The 21,854-nt window shown below is 42.1% G+C and overlaps 1 protein-coding gene across 1 annotated transcript in view; it reads left to right on the forward strand.

Annotated features, from left to right (window-relative positions):
- DNAH5 (dynein axonemal heavy chain 5) overlaps positions 1-21,854 on the forward strand; it is a 161,754-nt gene that overhangs the window by 124,448 nt on the left and 15,452 nt on the right. Inside the window, exons 61-73 of the mRNA XM_033154384.1 lie at positions 49-186; positions 2,845-2,980; positions 4,439-4,755; positions 5,146-5,301; positions 5,531-5,713; positions 8,725-8,968; positions 14,090-14,204; positions 17,024-17,214; positions 17,631-17,752; positions 18,504-18,653; positions 18,995-19,240; positions 20,712-20,931; positions 21,559-21,764. Coding sequence (XP_033010275.1) covers positions 49-186; positions 2,845-2,980; positions 4,439-4,755; positions 5,146-5,301; positions 5,531-5,713; positions 8,725-8,968; positions 14,090-14,204; positions 17,024-17,214; positions 17,631-17,752; positions 18,504-18,653; positions 18,995-19,240; positions 20,712-20,931; positions 21,559-21,764 — 2,424 coding nt within the window. The remainder of the gene's footprint in view (positions 1-48; positions 187-2,844; positions 2,981-4,438; positions 4,756-5,145; positions 5,302-5,530; positions 5,714-8,724; positions 8,969-14,089; positions 14,205-17,023; positions 17,215-17,630; positions 17,753-18,503; positions 18,654-18,994; positions 19,241-20,711; positions 20,932-21,558; positions 21,765-21,854) is intronic.

Below are 21,854 nucleotides of genomic sequence, written 5' to 3' on the forward strand. Positions count from 1 at the left end.
GCTTAGCAATTTATAAAAGTTGTTCTCTGTGAATGGGTGTATTTTTAGGCTAACCTGGCAGTACAAGAGAACCGTCTGGCCACCGCCATGTTGGATCTCACAAAAGCTCAAGCCGAGTTGGACGCCAAACAAACTGAGCTAGATATTGTGCAGGCTGAGTATGAGAAGGCGATGAGAGAGAAACAGGTACGTCACTCTGCCCGGGAGGCGTTTCACAGAGACAACCCTTTATTTTTTATTATACTTTTCAAGTTTATACATTTCACTAATCTTATACATTTCACTAATTTTACAATCATTTTGACATTTCAAAACTTGACTACCTTCCCCCTATTTTCTGCGGTTACTTCAATTTATTTTTAATATCTTCTGCATATCCAAATTAACTTAATTTGCTCATTTATTCATCTTCTTTATATATATAAATATACTCTTATGAAGCTGCAGGTTATTACAATAATCCTGTCAATGTTTTTATTTGTTTACAATTTGTCGGTAAATATTCAATAAACCATTTCCATTTTTTTAAAATAAAAAGTTTGTTACCATATTTTTCGCTCCATAGGGCGCACCGGACCATAGGGCGCACCTCGTTTTTAGAGGAGGAAACAAGAAAAAAAATTATTTTTCTGGTTTTCCTCCTCTAAAAGCCCCCCCTTTTTTGAGGATCAGCTAAAAGTTTTGCAGCTTTTTTTCCAAAGGGAAAAGCACTGTTTTTTTGAGGATCAGCTAAAAGTTTTGCAGATTTTTTTTGCAAAGGGAAAAACCCTGGTTTTTTGAGGATCAGCTAAAAGTTTTGCAGCTTTTTTTTGCAAAGGGGGAAAAGTAAAGCTCCTCTTGCAAAAGAGGAAAAGCAAAGAGGAAAAGCCCCGTTTTATGGGGTTCAACTCACATTTCTGCAGCTTCTAAAGGAAAGGGAGCCTTTTCTACAGTTTCCAGACAGATAATCTAATCAGCCAGTCACATGTCGCTGGGAAAACAAACAACCTCCCTCTGCAGCACATTCAACAATGGAGGCCTGGGCAAGAGAGCGGGGCTGAAAGGGAGCCGGGGACTCTTATCTCTCTCCCAATCTCTTGCTGATCAGCTGCTGAGCGGGGTCCTTTCAACACCCCCTTTTCTCTTTGTAAAATAAAAGCATGATCCTCTTTTGACCCCTGGGCAATTCAGCTCCAGTGACCACCATTCGCTCCATAAGACACAGATATTTCCCCTTACTTTTTAGGAGAAAAAAGTGCATCTTCTGGAGCGAAAAATACGGTATCTTGATTTCTTATTCTTCCAGCAAGTTTCGCCATTTCTGCATATTCCATAAGTTTTCATATCCATTCTTCCTTTGCTGGGACTTCTGCTTCTTTTCATTTTGGGGCAAGTAACATACTTGCAGCTGTAGTGTGGACTCCCAGGCAAGTCCCGCCATTTATTGTATGTGCAGGGCGGTCCTAACCCTACCTGGCCAACGCCCCTGGCAAGATCTTCCCAGCTGGGATTGGTTAACTGTCTGAGGTTAGGCAGGAACCTCCAGGTATTCAGCTTGCGGAGGCGAAGTCAGTCTGACTTGCCAGGGATTGTGTGGGGTCGGGGGGCTGCGCGCAGCCACGCTAAAAGTGCCCCCCATTTGAAGTGGGGAGCGGTCATTCTTGCGGCTGTAGTAGCATACATAAATAAGTTTCTATACATTTTTGGTAGAAAGCAGGGTGTATTTGTAAAATTCATGGATTATGCTGAAATGGTGAAATGGGCTGTAAAAAATCAAAGTGTTGAACTGTTTATGGAAAACTGGAGGCCTTTTCTGAATGATCTGTCAAAGTATTCTGGTGATATGAAATGGGGGGCAGGATTCGAGATATGAGCTGTGGATAAAAAACAACAAGATGGAGTTAGGGGGTTTAGCAACAAGTACAATGCAGCAATTAAGAATAAGAATAAAAACATCACAGGGGGTCAGAAAGAAAAAAATGTAAGTGAATGATGTATTGTATGTAAAGTGTGTTTGTTAAAACCTTTGAAAAATCTGATAAAACTAATATTAAAAAGCAAAAAAGCAGGGTTCTTTGCTCACAGACCTGCTCTGTTTACCTCATTCTCATCTTCCAGATGGTCAGTACAAGAGCTACTTTGTAAGTTTAAGAATGAGTGCCTCAATTTGCTTGTTTTCCTCTTCCCTCTTCATTCCTTTTCCCTTTTGTGCCATGCCTTTTAGTATAGTCAGTCAGCAGGCAGGCATACCATCTTGTTTTTATAGATTTTATCTGAGGCACTCCTGAGGGCATATTTGACTGAATAGTGCTGTAAAAATGCTTTAAACAAACAAACAAACAAAAACAATCTGGGCACCCAGGCAAGCGCCTATCCTTGTGTGCAGTCCGAATTCAAAGTACTGTGGCTAGAAACTCTGAAATTTATTTATTTTTGCTACAACTCCAATGGCAATGAAATTCTGCATCCCAAGTATCTGCAGGAAGTAAATCCCGATGCAGAGAGAGCCAGTGTGGTGTAAATGGTTAGAGTGTTGGACTATGACCTGGGGAGAGCTGGGTTCAAATCCCCACTCAGCCATGAAGCTCGCTGGGGCCAGTCCCTATCTCTTAGCCTAACCTACTTCACAGGGTTGCTGTGAGAATGAAATGGGGAGGAGGAGAACCCTGTACCCCACCTTGAGATCCGAGGAAGATCAAGGTGATATATAAATGTAATAAATAAATAGGAGCGAACTATAGGCTGCTTTTATCAATGGGAAGTGCACCATCTACAAAACACCATGCGCCATAGAACTGTTGCAGATGGAATTTGGGTCAAGCTGTTTCCTCTACTTAGGCATGCTAATATATTTGCTTTGGGCAGACATTGCTCGAGGATGCAGACCGCTGCAGGCACAAAATGCAGACGGCCTCTAGTCTTATTAGCGGGCTGGCCGGAGAGAAGGAGAGATGGACTGATCAAAGTAAAGAATTTGCTGCGCAAACAAAGAGGCTTGTGGGTAAGGCGAATGCACTGTCATTTCTTTTCTCTCTTTTCTGAAATTTTTAAAAAATTCATTTTTGCATTTAACAAATACCATCACATAATCATATACACCAGGAATGTCCAACCGGTTGACCGCTATTGACAGGTAGATGACCCCGATGCTGGCAGTAGATCGTGGTCAGTTGCCGAGGTGTTTGTAACCCGAGGTACCACTGTACTGGGAGTAGATCGCAGTCTCTTGGGAGTTGGATGTGCCTGATATACACATAGGATTCTCTGAATCCCCGGGCTTCCCTCCACTCTCCATGGTTTCCATTGTTATTTTTTTCCAACTGCATCTTATAATCAAAACAAAATAAAAAATACTAAAATTCCTTCCAGTAGCACCTTAGAGACCAGCTAAGTTTGTTCTTGGTATGAGCTGAACAAACCTAGTTGGTCTCTAAGATGCTGCTGGAAGGAAATTTTTTATTTTTTATTTTGTTTTGACTATGGCAGACCAACACGGCTACCTACCTGTAACTGCATCTTATAATGTTCTCCCAATTTCCTTAATACTTAATTCTCACCATAGTTTTAGCTGTTCTTGCACCTTTACAGTCTGCCATATTGAATTTTCTGAGCAACTGATCAATCTTTGCGCTCTGGTTCAACACAAAACTACCATCTTGGTCTCTGTGAATCTGAACCCCTAGATACATGTTCACAGGACCCAACTCCTTGAGTTTAAAGTGCTGCCTCAGCTTACTTGCAAACTCCTGCACCTGTTTGTTTGTATTGGCCACTAGCACAATGTCGCCGACAAAGATCAGGGCCAATTCTTGTTGCTGGCCTGTCCCTTTGATGTACAAAGTTTACACACTTTCCCCATTCATATGTATTTTTTGTCACCATTGGTTGGGAAATTGCATTGCAAAATTCAGATATGTGTGAATTTTTAAAGATGTTTGCATTTTGGTTCTTCTATTGCTTCAGAAAGTGCAAATTTGAGAGACTGCAACACACACACACACACACACACACACACACACACACAGACCTCCCACGTTAGTATTTCAGAGGGTTCTCCAACCTTTCAGAACAGCTTTCCAGGGGGAATTGCAAAAACTGGCTCCCCTCTTTTTTCCGCTCAGGAAAATTCTGGATCTAACTTAACACATTAGACTTAAAACTGCTCTTGCTTCTGTATTCTGAGAGCATGTTTGCAATGAGAATATAACATCTGTACTGGCCATAATACTTATTCTCATTACAAATGCCTCTTATGTGCTTTCTGTTCTGCATGAACAATGATCAGATATTCACATAAATTGAGTGAGAGAGGCCCATTAAATGTTAGTTTTTTGCTTCTCGCTTCTTAGAGATATCTGTGTTTGTATTCACTGCAAGCACATGCAATTTGCTCAACAGTGCTTTGATATTGCTCCTTCAGCGTTTATCAAATGTGATCTCTCTGTGTACATTAATTTAGGGGATGTGCTGCTTGCCACAGCCTTTCTGTCCTATTCCGGTCCTTTTAACCAAGAGTTCCGAAATCTGTTGTTAACCGGTTGGCAAAAAGAAATGAAAACCAGGAAAATCCCATTTGGAAACAATCTGAATCTCACAGAGATGCTGATAGATGCTCCCACGGTCAGTGAATGGAACCTTCAAGGGCTGCCAAATGACGACCTGTCGATACAAAATGGCATAATTGTCACAAAAGCAGCTCGTTATCCTTTGCTGATTGACCCGCAGACCCAAGGCAAGATCTGGATTAAAAACAAGGAAACCAGGAATGAACTTCAGGTAAACTAGATTCCATTTTGCTTATATTCCTGCTCATTAGTAAAGGCATTTTAGTCAGCAGCGATGAAAATGCGACCCGTATTTTTTTCGGGCCCCCGGTGCTGGACCTCAGTATCCAGGCTGAACGATGGGGGTGAAGATGCTCCTTCAGGTATACTGGGACGAGGCCTTTTAGGGCTTTAAAGGTCAACACCAACGCTTTGAATTGTGCTCGGAAATGCACTAGGGGGTAACATTGGCTCACTTCTTCAGACCGCCATGCATGATCCCACTCAGCACCAAAAAAAAATAGCTCACACAGTCAAGGGAACCATGGGACAGAGGAGAGACTTGGTTTTCCCCCTTGTGAACAAACAGCTTAATAGATGGTCAGAATGGTTCTCTTTTCAGATCACCTCTCTGAATCACAAGTATTTTAGAAACCACTTGGAGGACAGCCTGTCTCTTGGAAGGCCGCTGTTAATTGAAGATGTTGGCGAAGAACTGGATCCAGCTTTGGACAATGTACTGGAAAGAAACTTCATCAAAACAGGCTCTACATACAAGGTGAGGGAAGTAAAAAAAAATCCTGAAACTTGCTGTCTGCTGCATTAACAAATGTGCAATTGCTTACATGGGGACTGCTTGAAATACCAAGTGTTGCTTTACTAAAGTAAAACAATAACAGAAGCTAGATGTTGCACCCTAAATAACAAGCCGATGCTTGAAAGAGTACAATAAAGCTTTTTTGGGGCTTCTAATTCTCTTCTACTCCCATCATCGCTTTGTTAATTAGGTAAAAGTTGGGGATAAAGAAATGGATGTAATGAACGGCTTCAGACTTTATATTACCACCAAGCTTCCGAATCCAGCCTATACCCCCGAGATTAGTGCTCGTACCTCCATTATCGATTTTACTGTCACTATGAAGGGTCTAGAAGACCAGCTTCTAGGGAGAGTCATACTAACAGAAAAACAGGTAAGTGAGAAAGAATCTCTGAGAATTCAGGAACTATCATTTGTACAGAGTTTTGTTTCTGTTTACTGTGGTAATTCCCCCCCCCCTTTTCTAACATTGGAATGATGAGCTTCACAGCTTCCTGAGATGCAGTGGGGGCCACACAAAACAACACTCCAGTAAAATAAGTGAGATACTAGAAACAGAAACAACACAGTTCAGCAACGCTTTCTCACTCATACATCCCCTCTGCTTTCCCACCTACTGTTTCTGTGGCATATATATATATATATATATATATATATATATATATATATATACACACACACACACTTTTTTACATTGCATTTGGACGTATGAATCTGCGTGAGTCATGCCCATTGTCCATTTTGACTGACAGGTGGCACTTCAGAGTCTCAGGAAGAGGGCCTTTCCCCATCTCTCCAACCTGAGGGGCCAGTGTGGTGTAGTGGTTAAGAGCTGTAGACTCATAATCTAGTGAACCAGGTTCGCGTCTCCGCTCCTCCACCTGTAGCTGCTGGGTGACCTTGGGCTTGTTGCTGTTCAGTCGTTCAGTCGTGTCCGACTCTTCGTGACCCCATGGACCAGAGCACGCCAGGCACCCCTATCCTCCACTGCCTCCCGCAGTTTGGCCAAACTCATGCTAGTCGCTTCGAGAACACTGTCCAGCCATCTCATCCTCTGTCGTCCCCTTCTCCTTGTGCCCTCCATCTTTCCCAACATCAAGTCTCTCAGCCCCACTCAACTCACAGAGTGTTTGTTGTGGGGGAGGAAGGGAAAGGAGAATGTGAGCCGCTTTGAGACTCCTTTGGGTAGTGAAAAGCGGGATATCAAATCCAAACTCCTCCTCCTCCTCCTCCTCCTCTTCTTTTCTTTAACTGATGATGCCATGGGACCTTATTGGGGACATTCTGTGTGTAAGACATATTCAAAGCATACTATCTACAGCCAAGCGATCATTCCTTGCCCCAAAGGCTGCCTTGACTCTGGGATTGTACCTGACAAGGTCTGAAGGATGGCCATCACAAGCATTTCCCTTTCACAATCTCACCCATCTTTCTTTATTAACCACGAGAGGTTAAGGCCACACCAACCCTTCATCCCTAAACCTGTTTAACCACTATAGGACACAGTTCTGCGCAAACCTCAGAGTGGGACATTGGTAGCCTCATCCTAGAACTAGGTTTCCTAAGAAGCAGGGAGTAATGATGACCATGTTGGTATTTTACAAGCTTTTCAGTATCACAATGTATAAGGAAAGGACTGGCCTTCTTCCTGGCTTTATACCAGATATTCTGTTGGTCCTGACATAAAGGCCAAACCATGGTTTAGCTGTTGGGTTTGAGTCTTCCCATCTCTTCTGTGACTTCCTGGTTCAGGCAACCATTGCACCTGAGTTGACAAACTATGGTTTGTGCTTGCCCTACAAACCATAGTGGCATAAGATAGCATGCATTGACCTCCCCATGCCCCCATTAATGCTTTTAACTGTTGCTGACTTGTGGCAATCAACTCATTAAAAAGTGCTTCATTGAGGCTTTGCTGAAGAGCGTATCAGTTTTGGAAATTTGTGTAATGGGCTACATCTGTGCTTCCAGTTTTAATACTTTCTTTAAGTGTCTCGATTAGCAGGTTATGTTACGCAGTGGTGTGTAACATGTCTACATTAAAATGAGATTGTCTTGCACAATGATGTTTGGAGTATAGTACTAGAATGACATATATATATATATATATATATATATATATATATATATATATATATATATAACGTGAAAATTACTGCTGTTGTCCAGAAAAAAGGAAAAGAAAACCTTGTAGGCATGAGATCACGTGCTAGAACGTTGCAATTATACCTGTTTGTATTCTGGAGACGTCTTGCCTCTGCAACCTTTTCATCTTGAAATGGAAACTAATTAAAACAAATGAAATGAGCAAATGTTCCCTCATTTCTTTCTGGATTACCTTTTCATCCTTTGCTTCAAAGGTATTTGCATTTTTAATGTTCAGATTTCCTATCACGGCTTGTCCAAAGAAAACTCATAATTCTCATAAATTACTTTCACAATCCCCAATTACATTTCCTTTTGTTTCTGCAGATTGTACATGCCATAGGTCTGTCTTCCATGCAGGAAGATATTTTAGCTCGTTATGGTCAAGTCACATCCTACAGAATGAAGCCCACTTTTGAATTAGATGCAAATTAACTTTTTGATGGCACTAACAATGTGAAATTAATCATTCCTGTCTGTGCAACAGTTGGATCTATTGTAGTGTTTTATCCAAGCATAAATATTATGTAGCATAACAGGTTGCTTGTAAGACCAGTCTTGCAGTGTGGTTGGGAAAACTCCAGAATTTTTCCGATGGTGTTGTGACATGACAGCTGCCACACCATCTAGTTTGGCTACCTAGTGAAGTATTTGCCATGGATTCCACAGTGTTCGAGATCTGCTAGAACTGGGAATGCCGGGAGAGTTCAAGATGGATTCTCCGGTTCCACTTGCAAGTGGCTCCATTTCTGGGAGTGAAATTGGACCCTTCAATTTCCAGTGTGAAGTGAGATCTGGTTTGGTCTGAGGCTTTGAAATGGTCTTTGCCACATTGATGGGCTGGACCTCTCTATTCTTGCAAGGATGAATTCTGCAGGCCACTCGGGTTTTCTTCGGAGTCTGGATTTCATGCGTGTTCCTAATGGAAATAAAAAAATCAGGTATCAAGGAATGCCTGTTTCCCTGTAGAAAGGGGAAGGGGAAAGCTGTGCTCATCTAGACATTATTGTAGACTACAGCTCCTATAACCCTTGCCCATTTGCCATGCTGGCTGGGGCTGATGGGAGGTGGAGTCCAAAAATCATATATGGAGAGCCACATTTGGGGTCCCAGTTATATTGCCTGTTATACCCATTACTGCACTGCCTATACTTTTGACTTTGTGTATTGTACACATTAATGAGCCTGCTTCTGACAATGCCTTTCGCTGATGTGTGGCTTCGTGGTGACCTTTAACAGGAGCTGGAGAAAGAGAGAACGGATCTGATGGAAGATGTGACTGCTAACAAAAGAAAGATGAAAGAACTGGAAGATAACTTGCTGTACCGGCTGACAAGCACACAAGGCTCTCTGGTGGAAGATGAGAGCCTCATCATTGTACTTAGCAACACAAAGAAGACGGCAGAGGAGGTGACACAGAAATTGCAAATTTCTGCAGAGACTGAAGTACAGATTAATTCAGCCCGAGAGGAATACAGACCTGGTGAGCGGAATACCCTCTAGTGACGGTCACCCATCTGTCTTAAGTCAGTGATCAGAATCATGATTGGAGCTGAGGGATGACAGTCAGCGTATGGAAACATGGAGTAGATTATATAGCTAGTACAGAGATGTGTTAGTCTTTGAAAATAGTGTCTAGCAGGTCTATGGTTTCGGGAAATGATGCTTTCTTGGTCCCGCTTCACTTTGCCCATACGATCAAGCCATAGCATTGCTGCATCCTTCCATCCTCATCAGTACATGCTTTCATCATCCAGTGGCGTATTTGAAAATGTGTCTTCTAGTTTTCTCCTCTTCACTCCCAACCAATTTGTTTTATCTGTATGTACCCTTACTGCAGGGGTGAGGACCCTGCAGCCTGTGAGCAAGTTGTAGCCTGGCATGGGACCCAGTTTGGCCCATAAGGCCGTTTCCCTCAAACCACACCCACCTGCCCCACACCTGATGACATGCGTGGATCAGTTGCATGACAGAGGTCCTTGTGGGGAACTTGGTCACACAGCTGAACCCTGCAGGGAGCATGGTTGAAGTCAATACCCATCAGCTAAGGGGCAGTGAGTTCATCCTTAATGGATCAGCTGCATGACCCAGTTCCCCACAGGGAATTCTTTTTTTTATTTTTTTATTTTTAAAGAATTTTATTGGTTTTCACATTTAACAAATCACAAATACAACATAAAAACACAATAGAAACACATCAAATACAACAACACACTAACTATAAAAAATAAAAAATAGAAAATAATAAAAACTTATACATACCAAAACACGAACACTCAAATACTTATTGCTTAAAGTTTAAATCTAGTTTGAATCTTAACTGGGGGACTTCCCCCGTTCTCTCAACTGCGTCCAGTTCTAATTTACTTTAGTAACTTTGTAACTAATTTCCATCAATCATCATTATTCTTATTGCAGTTTCAAATAACTAACTTACTTCATATTACTTATTACTTATCACAACATTTAACAACATGCATCTTTCATCAACATTACTTCTAGTTTACTATTTTAATCTAACATCTTATAACTAAAGCCATTTATATTTACTGATTCTGCTTCAAATATCTAATTTTTCACGGTTTTTTAAGTATTCTTTAAATTTCTTCCAATCTTCTTGCACCTTCTCCTCCCTCTGGTCTCGGAGCTTCACAGTCAGCTCAGCGAGTTCCATATAGTCCATTAACTTCATCTGCCATTCTTCTACTGTCGGGAGCTCTTCACCTTTCCAGTTTTTTGCGATCAAAATTCTAGCAGCTGTTGTGGCATACATAAAAAACACTCTATCTTGCCTGGGTATCTCATGATTGGTCATGCCCAACAGGAAGGCCTCTGGTTTCTTACTGAAAGTAACTTTCATCACTTTTTTAAGTTCATTATAAATTAACTCCCAGAAAGACTTTACCTTTGGGCATGTCCACCACATATGATAAAAGGTACCTTCCACTTTTTTACATTTCCAACAAACATTACTTAATCAATGATACATCTTAGCTAACTTAACTGGTGTTAAATACCATCTGTATATCATTTTCATAATATTCTCTCTTAAAACATTACATGCTGTAAATTTGATACCTTCTTTCCACAGTTTTTCCCAGTCTTCCATCATTATGTTATGTCCAACATCTTTTGCCCAATCTATCATAACTGATTTTACCATTTCATCTTTCGTATGCCACTCTAGCAACAAATTGTACATCCTGGAAAGGTTTTTAGAGTTCGGTTCAATTAGTTCTGTCTCCAACTTTGATTTCTCTATTTGAAAGCCAACTTTCTTGTCCTGCCTAAATGTTTCATTTATTTGATGATACTGCAACCAGTCGGTAACTTCCTCCTTCATTTGTTCATAACTTTTAAGCCTAAAAGTTTGACCTTCCTGTTGCAGTATATCAGCATATTTCGGCCACCTTGCAGACATATTTGGCCTTTTATAGGCTTTCGCCTCTACTGGAGATATCCACCTAGGAGTCTTTTTCTCCAACAGATCTTTATTCCGCATCCAAACCTGAAACAAGGCTTTCCTAACAATGTGATTCTTAAATGCTTTGTGGGCTTTTACCTTATCGTACCAAAGATAAGCATGCCATCCGAACACATTATCATGTCCCTCCAAGTCTAAAACATCTGTGTTGTCTAACTTAAACCATTCTTTCAACCAGCAAAAGACTGCTGCTTCAAAGTAAATTCTTAGATCTGGCAGGACAAAACCTCCCCTCTCCTTAGAGTCTGTTAATATTTTAAATTTTATTCTGGGTTTCTTTCCCTGCCAGATAAATTTCGACATATCCTTTTGCCATCTTCTAAAACAGTCTAACTTGTCTATAATTGGTATCGCTTGGAACAAAAATAACATCTTTGGTAACACATTCATCTTTACCGCAGCAATTCTGCCCATCAAAGAAAGCTTCAATCTAGACCATATCTCAAAATCTTTCTTTATCTCGTCCCATAGTTTTTCGTAATTGTCCTTGAACAGGTTGAGATTTTTCGGAGTTATATTAACTCCTAGGTATTTTACTTTTTTAACGAAATGAAGTCCTGTAGAGTTCTTCAATTTCTGTATTTGCAATGGATTCAATTTTTTTTTTTAATACTTTAGTTTTGGCTTTGTTTAACTTAAAGCCTGCTACACGACCAAATGATTCAATTATCTCCAAAGCTTTGGGAACACTGCTTTCTGGTTCTTGTAGGGATAACACCAGGTCATCTGCATAGGCTCTTAACTTGTATTCTTTCTCTCCCACCCTTATTCCTTTTATCTGTTTCTCTGTTCTAATCGTATTCAGCAGGACCTCCAGAACCGTAATAAACAATAAAGGGGAGATAGGGCACCCTTGTCTCGTTCCTTTCTCAATTCTAATTTCCTCCGATATCACACTATTTATTATAATTTTTGCTCTCTGTTCAGTATATATGGCATTAATGCCATTTAAAAATCGTTGACCGACTCCCATCTTTTCTAAATTTTTCTTCATAAAAGTCCAAGAAATGTTGTCAAAGGCCTTCTCTGCGTCTATGAACATCAATGTTGCCTCAGTGTTTATATTTCCCCACAGGGAATTCAATCATGCACAGCTGATCCCAGAAGAAAGCAGGGTTGAAGTCCTAGGCACAGGGCTGTCAAAGCCCCTCCTGTTGCTGTACCCAAGTGCCTGTCAACTAGCTGGTGTTGGGTACTTGGAAAATGCTGTGCAAAAACATTTTGGCAGTGGCCTGCACCACCCAACTGTCTGCAGAAGTAGGGAGATATCATCTTCTTCTTTGGCGATCACTCATAGCCGAGTAAGATTGTCTCTTAACAATGAGTCTGTAAGTGGCCAATTCTGGATCCACACATCCTTCCACAGTGGGGACATAGGTTTCAGGACAGGAGTTGATCACAATGAGGGTTTGCCAAGAGTGTCTTCCTCTTAGCACGTTTCTCCCTTTCATCCTGAGTTTGAAAGTCTTTAAAACCCATGACCCCTTTGGTAAAGGCTGTTCTCCAATTGGAGCGCTCGCAGGCCAGTGTTCCCAATTGTCGGTGTTTATCCTACATTTTTTTATATTTGCCTTGAGAGAGTCTTTAAACCTTTTTTTTTTTTTTGACCACCATCATTACACTTTCCATTTTAAAGTTTGGAATAGAGTAGTTGCTTTGGAAGACGATAATCAGGCATCTGCACAACATGACCAGTCCAATGAAGTTGATGTTGAAGAATCATTGCTTCAACGCTGGTGATCTTTGCTTCTTCCAATACACTGGCATTAGTCATTATTCTTCCCAAGTGATGTGTAAAAATTTCTGGAGACGCCGTTGATGAAATCTTTCGAGGAGTTGGAGATGGCGTTTATAAGTGGTCCATGTCTCACAAGGCTGGCTGCCAGGCCAAAAATGTTCTACGTCTTTGTTACATATACATATTACATATAGTCTCATGTACGAAGTTCATTATAAGATTTATCCAATGGTGTATTTTATTTTATGTTGTTTTACTTTATTTTATTTATGAGATTTTTTTTAACTTACCCATCACCAAATGGTCCCAGGCAGATTGCCATAATGTACAGTTATAAAGGTAAGAAAAGCACTTAGTTATAAAAACAACAAGGAAGTCTGTTCAGAACAGTGTAGATTCAGCAAAGCGTTATTACTGTGTTACATCTCTGGTGCTCTTTGTTGAAAAGCCACTGGGGGGAGATCTGTATCTGTGATAGATGCTCTTGGCTTAATCCACACTGGAAATAATGTATAGAAACTGGATTATTTTGTTGAATGCCCATTGGAGATTCGGAAAAGGATCTGAACTGTAAATTGATTCTGGAATGGATCAGGCTGCCAATCTTATTGCTGATCGCCGGAGCCTAAGATATTTCTGCAAGGATTCTGGCCCTGCCTCTACCTTCTCCTGCTGGGGTGGCCCCTTCAGATGTGCTGCAACCTGAAACGGGTACCCAAACCCTGTAGTGCCCTGATCAAAAATAGATATGGGAGTGCGCACTTCAAAAATCCAGTGGCTGGAACTCCCAGAATCCTGGGGTTCATGCCGTCGTTGCGATGCATTGCTTTTCCGCAACTTCTTGAATTGGTTTATTAGTGGAATTTCACATGTAGAACAGAAAAACAGAAATCTGGAGCACACTCTGCAGTTTTAAAATATGTGGATGTGTGGCTTGCTGCAAAGCATTAAGACAGAAAGAAAGAGGTCTGGACTTTTTCTATTTGCAGTATACAGGCAGTGGGGTTTATTTTTTGAAAACAATGTTCTATCAGGCCTCGTTCAGACTTCCTTTTGTGACCCATATCCAATTGTTCTCCCCCCCCCCCTTTTTTTGTCCCAGTGCTTTGCCTGGGAAGACCCACGTTTTACCTCTGAATTGGAGCAAACAGCAGTAAAATATGGTTTTTTTACTGGGGAAAGTGCTGGGGGAAAAATAATAATAAAATTCATCAACAGAGCTTTAAGGCCTGGACTTGTGCCTGGAAAATGCAGTGCAAAAGGAAGTCTTGATGAGCCCTTTGTTAACCACGAACAACTTGTTATTATTTGTCCACCAGAAGACCATCAGCTTTTGTTTTGCATCCTGTATTTTGATCATATCCAACTTTTCTTTTCTCCAGTTGCAACAAGAGGCAGCATTCTCTATTTCCTGATAACCGAGATGAGTATGGTTAATGTCATGTATCAGACTTCACTCCGACAGTTCTTGGGCCTGTTTGACCTTTCCCTTGCTAGGTAACTATGACAAGTGAGATTTTTCCCTTTCTGAGGATTGGTATTGTTATAAGAAAAACTGCTCCCTTCCCCTTATGGGGTATTCCGGAGCCTGTATAGAGTCCTTAAGTGGGTTTCCTATTGGTAGGAGAAAACAGGCCAACCAGAGTATATTGAGAAGCAAAGCGGCTAGTAAGCGTGGTCTTTATTAAAGGAACTGTTGTAACAGGGTCCCCACTCGCAGGAGGGAGGAAAACTCTGAACAATGGTGCACAAGCCCTTATATAGACTTTTGAAATGCTCCACCCTGTAGCCCAAGATCACCCCCCCCCCAAAACATCATACAAACATCACAGAAGGGGGCAGAAATCCTGCCTGCCAGCATACCTGATAATGGTAACTGATTACATTATCTGGGCAGTCTGGCCATTCTTTTGTGATGGTTAATACTTCAGTTCCTGAGTCCATGTCACAGGCTCACCTTTGTTGTTTAGTCGTTTAGTCGTGTCCGACTCTTCGTGACCCCATGGACCAGAGCATGCCAGGCACTCCTGTCTTCCACTGCCTCCCGCAGTTTGGTCAGACTCATGCTTTGAGAACACTGTCCAACCATCTTATCCTCTGTCGTCCCCTTCTCCTTGTGCCCTCCATCTTTCCCAACATCAGGGTCTTTTCCAGGGAGCCAATGGGAAGGCTTTCCCCCATTTGCCTCCCTTACAGCAGAGGAATATTTGACGTCATCGGGAGAGTCAGACTGGCTTCAGGATTGCTCTCCCATACTATTTCAGATGCACGGTTCATATATTTAGATATGTGTGCATTTATGAATATTTATTCTGTATTTGAGACCTTAAAATTCTCATAACAGTATATAATCAGATGGGCAGTATATAATCAGGTGTTTTCAAGGAGTCGGAAGTAATGCAAGGAAGCCAGCATCCTTCATTCACTTTGCTCCACTGTTTTCATTTGTCAAACAGGTTTGGCATGTTGTGGACATTGCACAAAAGCCTAGCAAATCCATTTGACCAGAAATGACAGCAGGATAGGGAAAGTAGTGCACAAACTGTGATCCATAATAGCACTATCATTTGTCTTAACTGTCAGAAAATCTAGAGTCTTTGGTTCCACTTGATGACTATTTCCCCTGTGTTTGCATTTGCCATTGAATGGGCAAAGTAACCTAATGCTGTCATTATAATGCAGAAGCACATAGTACAATCCTTTTTGTATTGATTTCCACACAATTTCTCGGTTTAAGTAAATTCCTGATTGCGTCTGCTAAGCTTCCCTGCTCTATCCCCCTCAAGGGCTGGAGCCTTCTCCCGATGTTTGTCTCCAGACTATCGGGAGCTTGGGAGAGATAGTGAGCAATGTAATGGAAGGAAACAGAAATCCTACTCGTAAAACAAAAATCCTCTTAAGCTGTGTACTGACATTGGAAGCATAAAGCTGCGTTCAAGGGCTTGAGCTTTCGTTGTTTAAGATGGGGAAATCACTTCAGAGGCAAATGAATAATATGCCGTCCACAGAGATTAGGGGACCCTGGTTAACCAGAAGCAATTTGTCTATAAAGGGCAAAATAAGTGCTTGCCCTTTGCTTATTTGTCCATATGATCAGCAGGCAGACACACAGTAATGTGTGTGATGAGCCTGTTGCCGGCCCTTGAGTTTACCAGTGTGGTGTAGTGGTTAAGAGCAGTAGTCCTGTAATCTGGTGAACGGGGCTCACGTCTCCGCTCCTCCACATGCAGCTGCTGGGTGACCTTGGGCTAGTCCCACTTCTTTGAAGTCTCTCAGCCCCACTCACCTCACAGAGTGTTTGTTGTGGGGGGAGGAAGGGAAAGGAGAATGTTAGCTGCTTTGAGACTCCTTCAGGTAGTGATAAAGTGGGATATCAAATCCAAACTACTTCTTCTTCTTCTTCTTCTTCTTCTTCTTCTTCTTCTTCTTCTTCTTCTTCTTCTTCCTTCAAGGCATGTGTTTCCAACTGCATTGGAAGGAACCAATGGGTCAGTAGCAGTCGGTGGCACAGTGGGGTGACTTTGTTAGATAGACCTCTGTCTTCACAAGCTTCTCACCTTTGCCAATTTGTCTTTAACAAAAATCAGGCAGGACAGAGGATAAAGATAATAGAGTTCAGTATATGAAGCTGAAATACTGTGCCCTTCCATCTATTGATAAAGTAGCTTAGCTCCCTTACTAGGTCCAAAGGTAAAAAAAGGTAAAGGACCCCTGGACGGTTAAGTCCAGTCAAAGGCGACTATGGGGTTGCGGTGCTCATCTTGCTTTCAGGCCAAGGGAGCCGGCGTTTGTCCACAGACAGCTTTCTGGGTCATGTGGCCAGCATGACGAAACCGCTTATGGCGCAACGGAACACTGTGACGGAAACCAGAGCACACAGAAATGCTGTTTATCTTCCTGCCACAGCAGTAGCTATTTATCTACTTGCACTGGTGTGCTTTCGAACTGCTAGGTTGGCAGAAGATGAAACAGAGCAATGGGAGCTCACCCTGTCACGGGGATTCGAACCGCTGGCCTTCTGATCGGCAAGCCCAAGAGGCTCAGTGGTTTAGACCATAGAGTCACTCACATGGTCATTGTAAGTAGTAAGCTTAGCTCCCTTACTAGGTCTAGCGTAGTAAGAGCTCTGTTGGATCATGGTGACTGTATACGTATGTCGATTTGGCCACTGTGACTGTCTGTTTCTGCACAAGTTTGGTCTTATGAAGCGCAGCTTTGAAAACGCTTTCTTTTCAGAAGAAAAAGCTTTCTAAAACCTCACCAACAGCACTAGATTACGCTTTCATTCTCTCCTTTCACCACTTTCTTTTGAACAGGTCTGTCAAGAGCCCCATTACGAGCAAGAGAATAGCAAATATCATTGAGCATATGACCTATGAAGTATATAAGTACGCTGCACGAGGGCTTTACGAGGAGCACAAGTTCCTGTTCACATTGCTCCTCACCTTGAAGATTGACTTACAGCGGGGAAAAGTGAAGCACGAGGAGTTCTTGACCCTGATTAAAGGTCAGAGCTACTGCATGAAATGTGCCACTTATTGTGTTTCAACCCGGTGCAGATGTTCCAATTCTGCATGCAACGGGGCAGGCAACCTGTTGCTCTCCAGATTTCGTTAGACTGCAACTCCCATCAGCTTCAGCCTGTGCTAGGAATGGATGTCATGGGAGTTGTAGTCTGGCAACATCTGGAGGACTACAGGGCCCCCATCTCTGCAGTAGGGGATATGGAGAATGCCAGTATGCCCTGCACTGGTATAAGCCTCTACGCAAAGTCCAACACATGAGGTACAGGTGGGGCAATTGTGCCATGAGAAGTGGGCAGCACAGTCACAGCCCATCCACCATGAATAGAACTTTAAATATCTGACTTTATATATTTAGCAGCTCTTTTCAACTGGTTTTTGTTGTAACGTCTTTTTTCAGGTGGTGCTTCTTTGGATCTGAAAGCTTGTCCACCTAAACCGGCTAAATGGATCCTGGATATGACTTGGCTGAACTTGGTGGAGCTCAGTAAACTGAGACAATTTTCAGACGTTCTTGACCAAGTAGGTGATTGACAGGGGGCAAGGATTAAGCAATGTGACACGTTTCATTCCCTTGAAGGATTCTGTAGATATTTCAATGTCACATACCTTTTACACTTCAGAGGAACTGCTGATGTGAGCCTAGAAAAATGAAGTCCAAGCCTGCCTCAAAATGTATTTTCCATCTGACTGGCAGGTGTTAAGACAATCATGTTGGAAGGCCTAAATCTCCATGCTGAACAGATGTTTTGGAAGCAGATTTTGTTTCCGGTGGACCATTTTCGAAAGAAGGGAATTCCAAAATCGTGGGGCCGCTACTGAAAAGGTCCTCTTGCAAATAGAGACCAGTCTCATCTTCCATGGTGGTGGCAACCATAAAAACTTTTACAGATCCCAAAGCCCAGGGATGAATATATGGAAGAAGACCATATCTGGCTGTATCCCTGGCTGTAAAGTCCAAGGTTACACAGCTCCTTAAATTTAGGCTCAAAAAAAGTAACTGGTACCCTATGAAGCTCTTGCAGCATTGATACAATATGCTCATGAAGCTTGCCTAAGACAAAAGCCATACTGTCGTGAAGCTTCTGAGCTGTCTTCAAGAGTGGTAATGCACAAAGTGCATTACAGTAGTCAAGCTGAGATGTTGCCATGGACGTTTTCTAGAAATGGACACCCTAGTCCCCCATTAAGATATCTGAAACTAAAATAATAATAATCTTGCTATCTACAGTATGCTATTTAATAAACATATCCCTTTATTTGTGCTTAATAGATCTCACGAACAGAAAAACAGTGGAAAATCTGGTTTGATAAGGAGAAACCAGAAGAAGAACTTGTTCCCAGTGGCTATGACCAAGCTTTGGACTGCTTCAGACGCCTCCTCCTCATAAGGTCTTGGTGTCCTGATAGGACGATAGCTCAGGTAGGCTTTTGACTAGGATGGGAATAGAATGCCAACAGGTGGGGGCTCAAAGCAGTTCTAAAGTGAGCATTATAAGTGAAGAGATGCTTATATGCCAAAGCTCCTGCAGTCCAAAACAGTAGGACTCTTTCCCATTCCCAAAGCACCTCTCTCACCTGCTGATGCTCCAAAAATGCCCACCCACCAATACCCTGCATTTGTGTTACCAGGAAGACATGAAGATGGGAACCTGTGTTTCTTGATATATAGTATCCACGGTTTGATGTCTCATAAGAACTGAAAACTTGGTATGGAAACCAGTGTGGGAAAACTGTTGCACATCTCCTTTTCTTTTCCACTAGGCTAGGAAGTACATTATGGATACCATGGGGGAGAAATATGCAGAAGGGATCATCTTAGATTTGGAGAAGACTTGGGAAGAATCCGATCCTCGCACTCCTCTCATCTGCTTCCTTTCCATGGGCTCCGATCCCACCGATTTCATCATTGCTCTGGGGAAAAGGCTGAAGATTGAGACACGCTATGTGTCCATGGGCCAAGGGCAGGAGGTTCATGCCCGCAAACTTCTGCAGCAAACTATGGCGCACGTGAGACACATTCTCTACTTTCTTTTAGTGCAGATCAATCAATCTTTGAATTTCCCCAGGACTTTATCGGTCATCAACATTGGTTAGGCAAGGGATAATCGGCTGCTGATCCATGCAGAATTGGTCCCTACATTTCTTCCTAGAGGGCCAAAATAGGATTATTTGTAATTGGGAACACACAAAGGCCAGAGCTATGGTTACAGAGACATTGCACCACCAACAGAAACAGCTTCACACCACCTTCTCCTGGTAACGTCTAGTAAACTTGAGACACAATGCTGTGCGAGATTCCTCAGAATTGAGTCCCATTGTGTTCGAGTGGCTTACTTCCTAGTTAGAATGGTAGCCTACATTGGGAGGCATGGCGTTATCATGTTGTGAGTTTCCCTACTCCCCTATGAAGTGGGAGAAGGAAGTGACAAATGCACATTACAAGTGGGAGAATGGGAAATAGTGCGGGGTTGCTGCTTTCATTCACGTGCTCACAGTAATGCAAGGGTGCAGAACCTTTGTCCAACCAAATATCAAGAAGAACTTTCTGAAGGTAAGCTCTTTGACAGTGGAACAGACTCCCTCAGAGAGTGGTGGACTCTCCTTCTTTGGAGTTTTTAAAGTAGAGGTTGAATGGCCAGGTTGGCACTCATGCACTTGCTATAATGTCTAGATTGAGTAGGTTGCTGATGCCCTAAATGGGTTGGGCATAATCTCATCACGTGACAGGATCATACCCAATCCATTCATGTCATCAGCAACCTATCAAATCTGCTCTTCAGGTAAGACCAATTGTTCTTTTCAGTCTAAGGCTAGATATATTCGCATGAGTTACCCTCACCAGCGACAATGGAATTGCCAGCTTTGGCAGGAGAGAGGAATTTCAACAGGAAAAACCAAGACCAGGCATAGACAAACTTGGCCCTCCAGATGTTTTGAGACTACAATTCCCATCATCCCTGACCACTGGTCCTGTTAGCTAGGGATGATGGGAGTTGTAGTCCCAAAACATCTGGAGGGCCGAGTTTGCCTATGCCTGACCAAGACTATAAACTTGTTGCTATTTCTACTGTTGTTTGTAGAGACATACATTTGTGTGATGCACACATTAGGTTGAATAGTCAGCTGGTTGTTCACCTACATGCCTTTTGTTCAAATTAACTCCTCGTCCCCCAAATAAATCTAATTGCCTCTAATTGAACAGTATATTCTTCCAAGAACAGAATCTACACGGTAAGAGTTTGAACATCCACCCAGATTGGGGAGAAGGAGGTTCGAGGCTGAGCTTGGTTGGGCCTGGTCTACATCTGTATGAAGACGGAGAGGAAGAAAAGGATGCACACTGGCACTGAAAAGAATTAGGACAGCATTGCAGGCATATATCACCAGCAGAAAACAATCGCGAAATTGGTTTGGATTGTGTTGACTTCCAAAATGAATATTCCAAAATCAAGTTTCTTCTATTATTTCCCTTTCTTAGGGTGGATGGGCACTTTTGCAGAATTGTCACCTGGGTCTTGACTTTATGGATGAGTTGATGGACACGATTGTTGAAACAGAAAATGTTCATGAGGCCTTCCGTCTGTGGATGACTACGGAGGTCCACAAGCATTTCCCCATCACCCTTCTACAGATGTCTATAAAATTCACCAATGAGCCTCCCCAAGGACTCAAAGCTGGTCTGAAGAGAACCTATGGAGGTGAGTGACTTGCTTTCCTCTCTCCCCTTCAGTTATGCCCAAGTATCTCTAGCATTCCACCCCCCAGTAGCTTTTAATAGGGGCATCTTGAGTGATCAGTTCCTACAAGGAATTATACTCTGTGCAGATATTTAAATGTTCAGCCTGGGTCCTTAAAAAACACAGTGGTGTATATTATTTTTGTACAAGTGATTGTCATATGGAAGTATTTGAAGAAATGGAATAAGACTAACAAACGTAGCTCTAGAAAACAAAATGCGAGTACCTTGCTATAATATGGTCCTCTTATAAGGCACTATAAAAACTCTCAATTTATCTCAGTAATGCTGAGCAAATTATCACCCATCTGCTACTATGAAAGGTGTGCCTATTTAACATTTTTGTAAGCTTACCATGCGTCATTTTTGCATCAAATTGCCATTCAACTCCCATAATACAACCTTCTCCTTTATGTGTGTGCCAGTTAAGATCCATGCATTTGACAAAGTGGGTTTGAGTTCATTATTCCATAATAAATGTGTTCATCTTTAAGTTGCCACATGACTCTTCATGGTATGTTGCTACACGAGACTAACATAGCCACTCCTCTGGTGTTATGGATATTATCTATAAGTGTCTTTGTAACAGGTGTGAGCCAGGATCTGTTGGATATCAGCAACATGGTTCAGTGGAAACCGATGCTGTATGCTGTAGCCTTCCTACACTCCACGGTCCAGGAAAGGAGGAAATTTGGACCTCTGGGATGGAACATTCCTTACGAGTTCAACCAAGCTGATTTCAATGCCACAGTACAGTTTGTTCAGAACCATTTGGATGACATGGACATCAAAAAGGTACTTGGCTCCACAGCTTAGCAACTTAGGTGGTAATTGAAATAGCGTGGACAATCAAATTGTTGTTTCAACAAATGGATTCTTCCTTGT

Source organism: Lacerta agilis, chromosome 7 (assembly GCF_009819535.1).
Source record: "Lacerta agilis isolate rLacAgi1 chromosome 7, rLacAgi1.pri, whole genome shotgun sequence".
NCBI lineage: Eukaryota > Metazoa > Chordata > Lepidosauria > Squamata > Lacertidae > Lacerta > Lacerta agilis.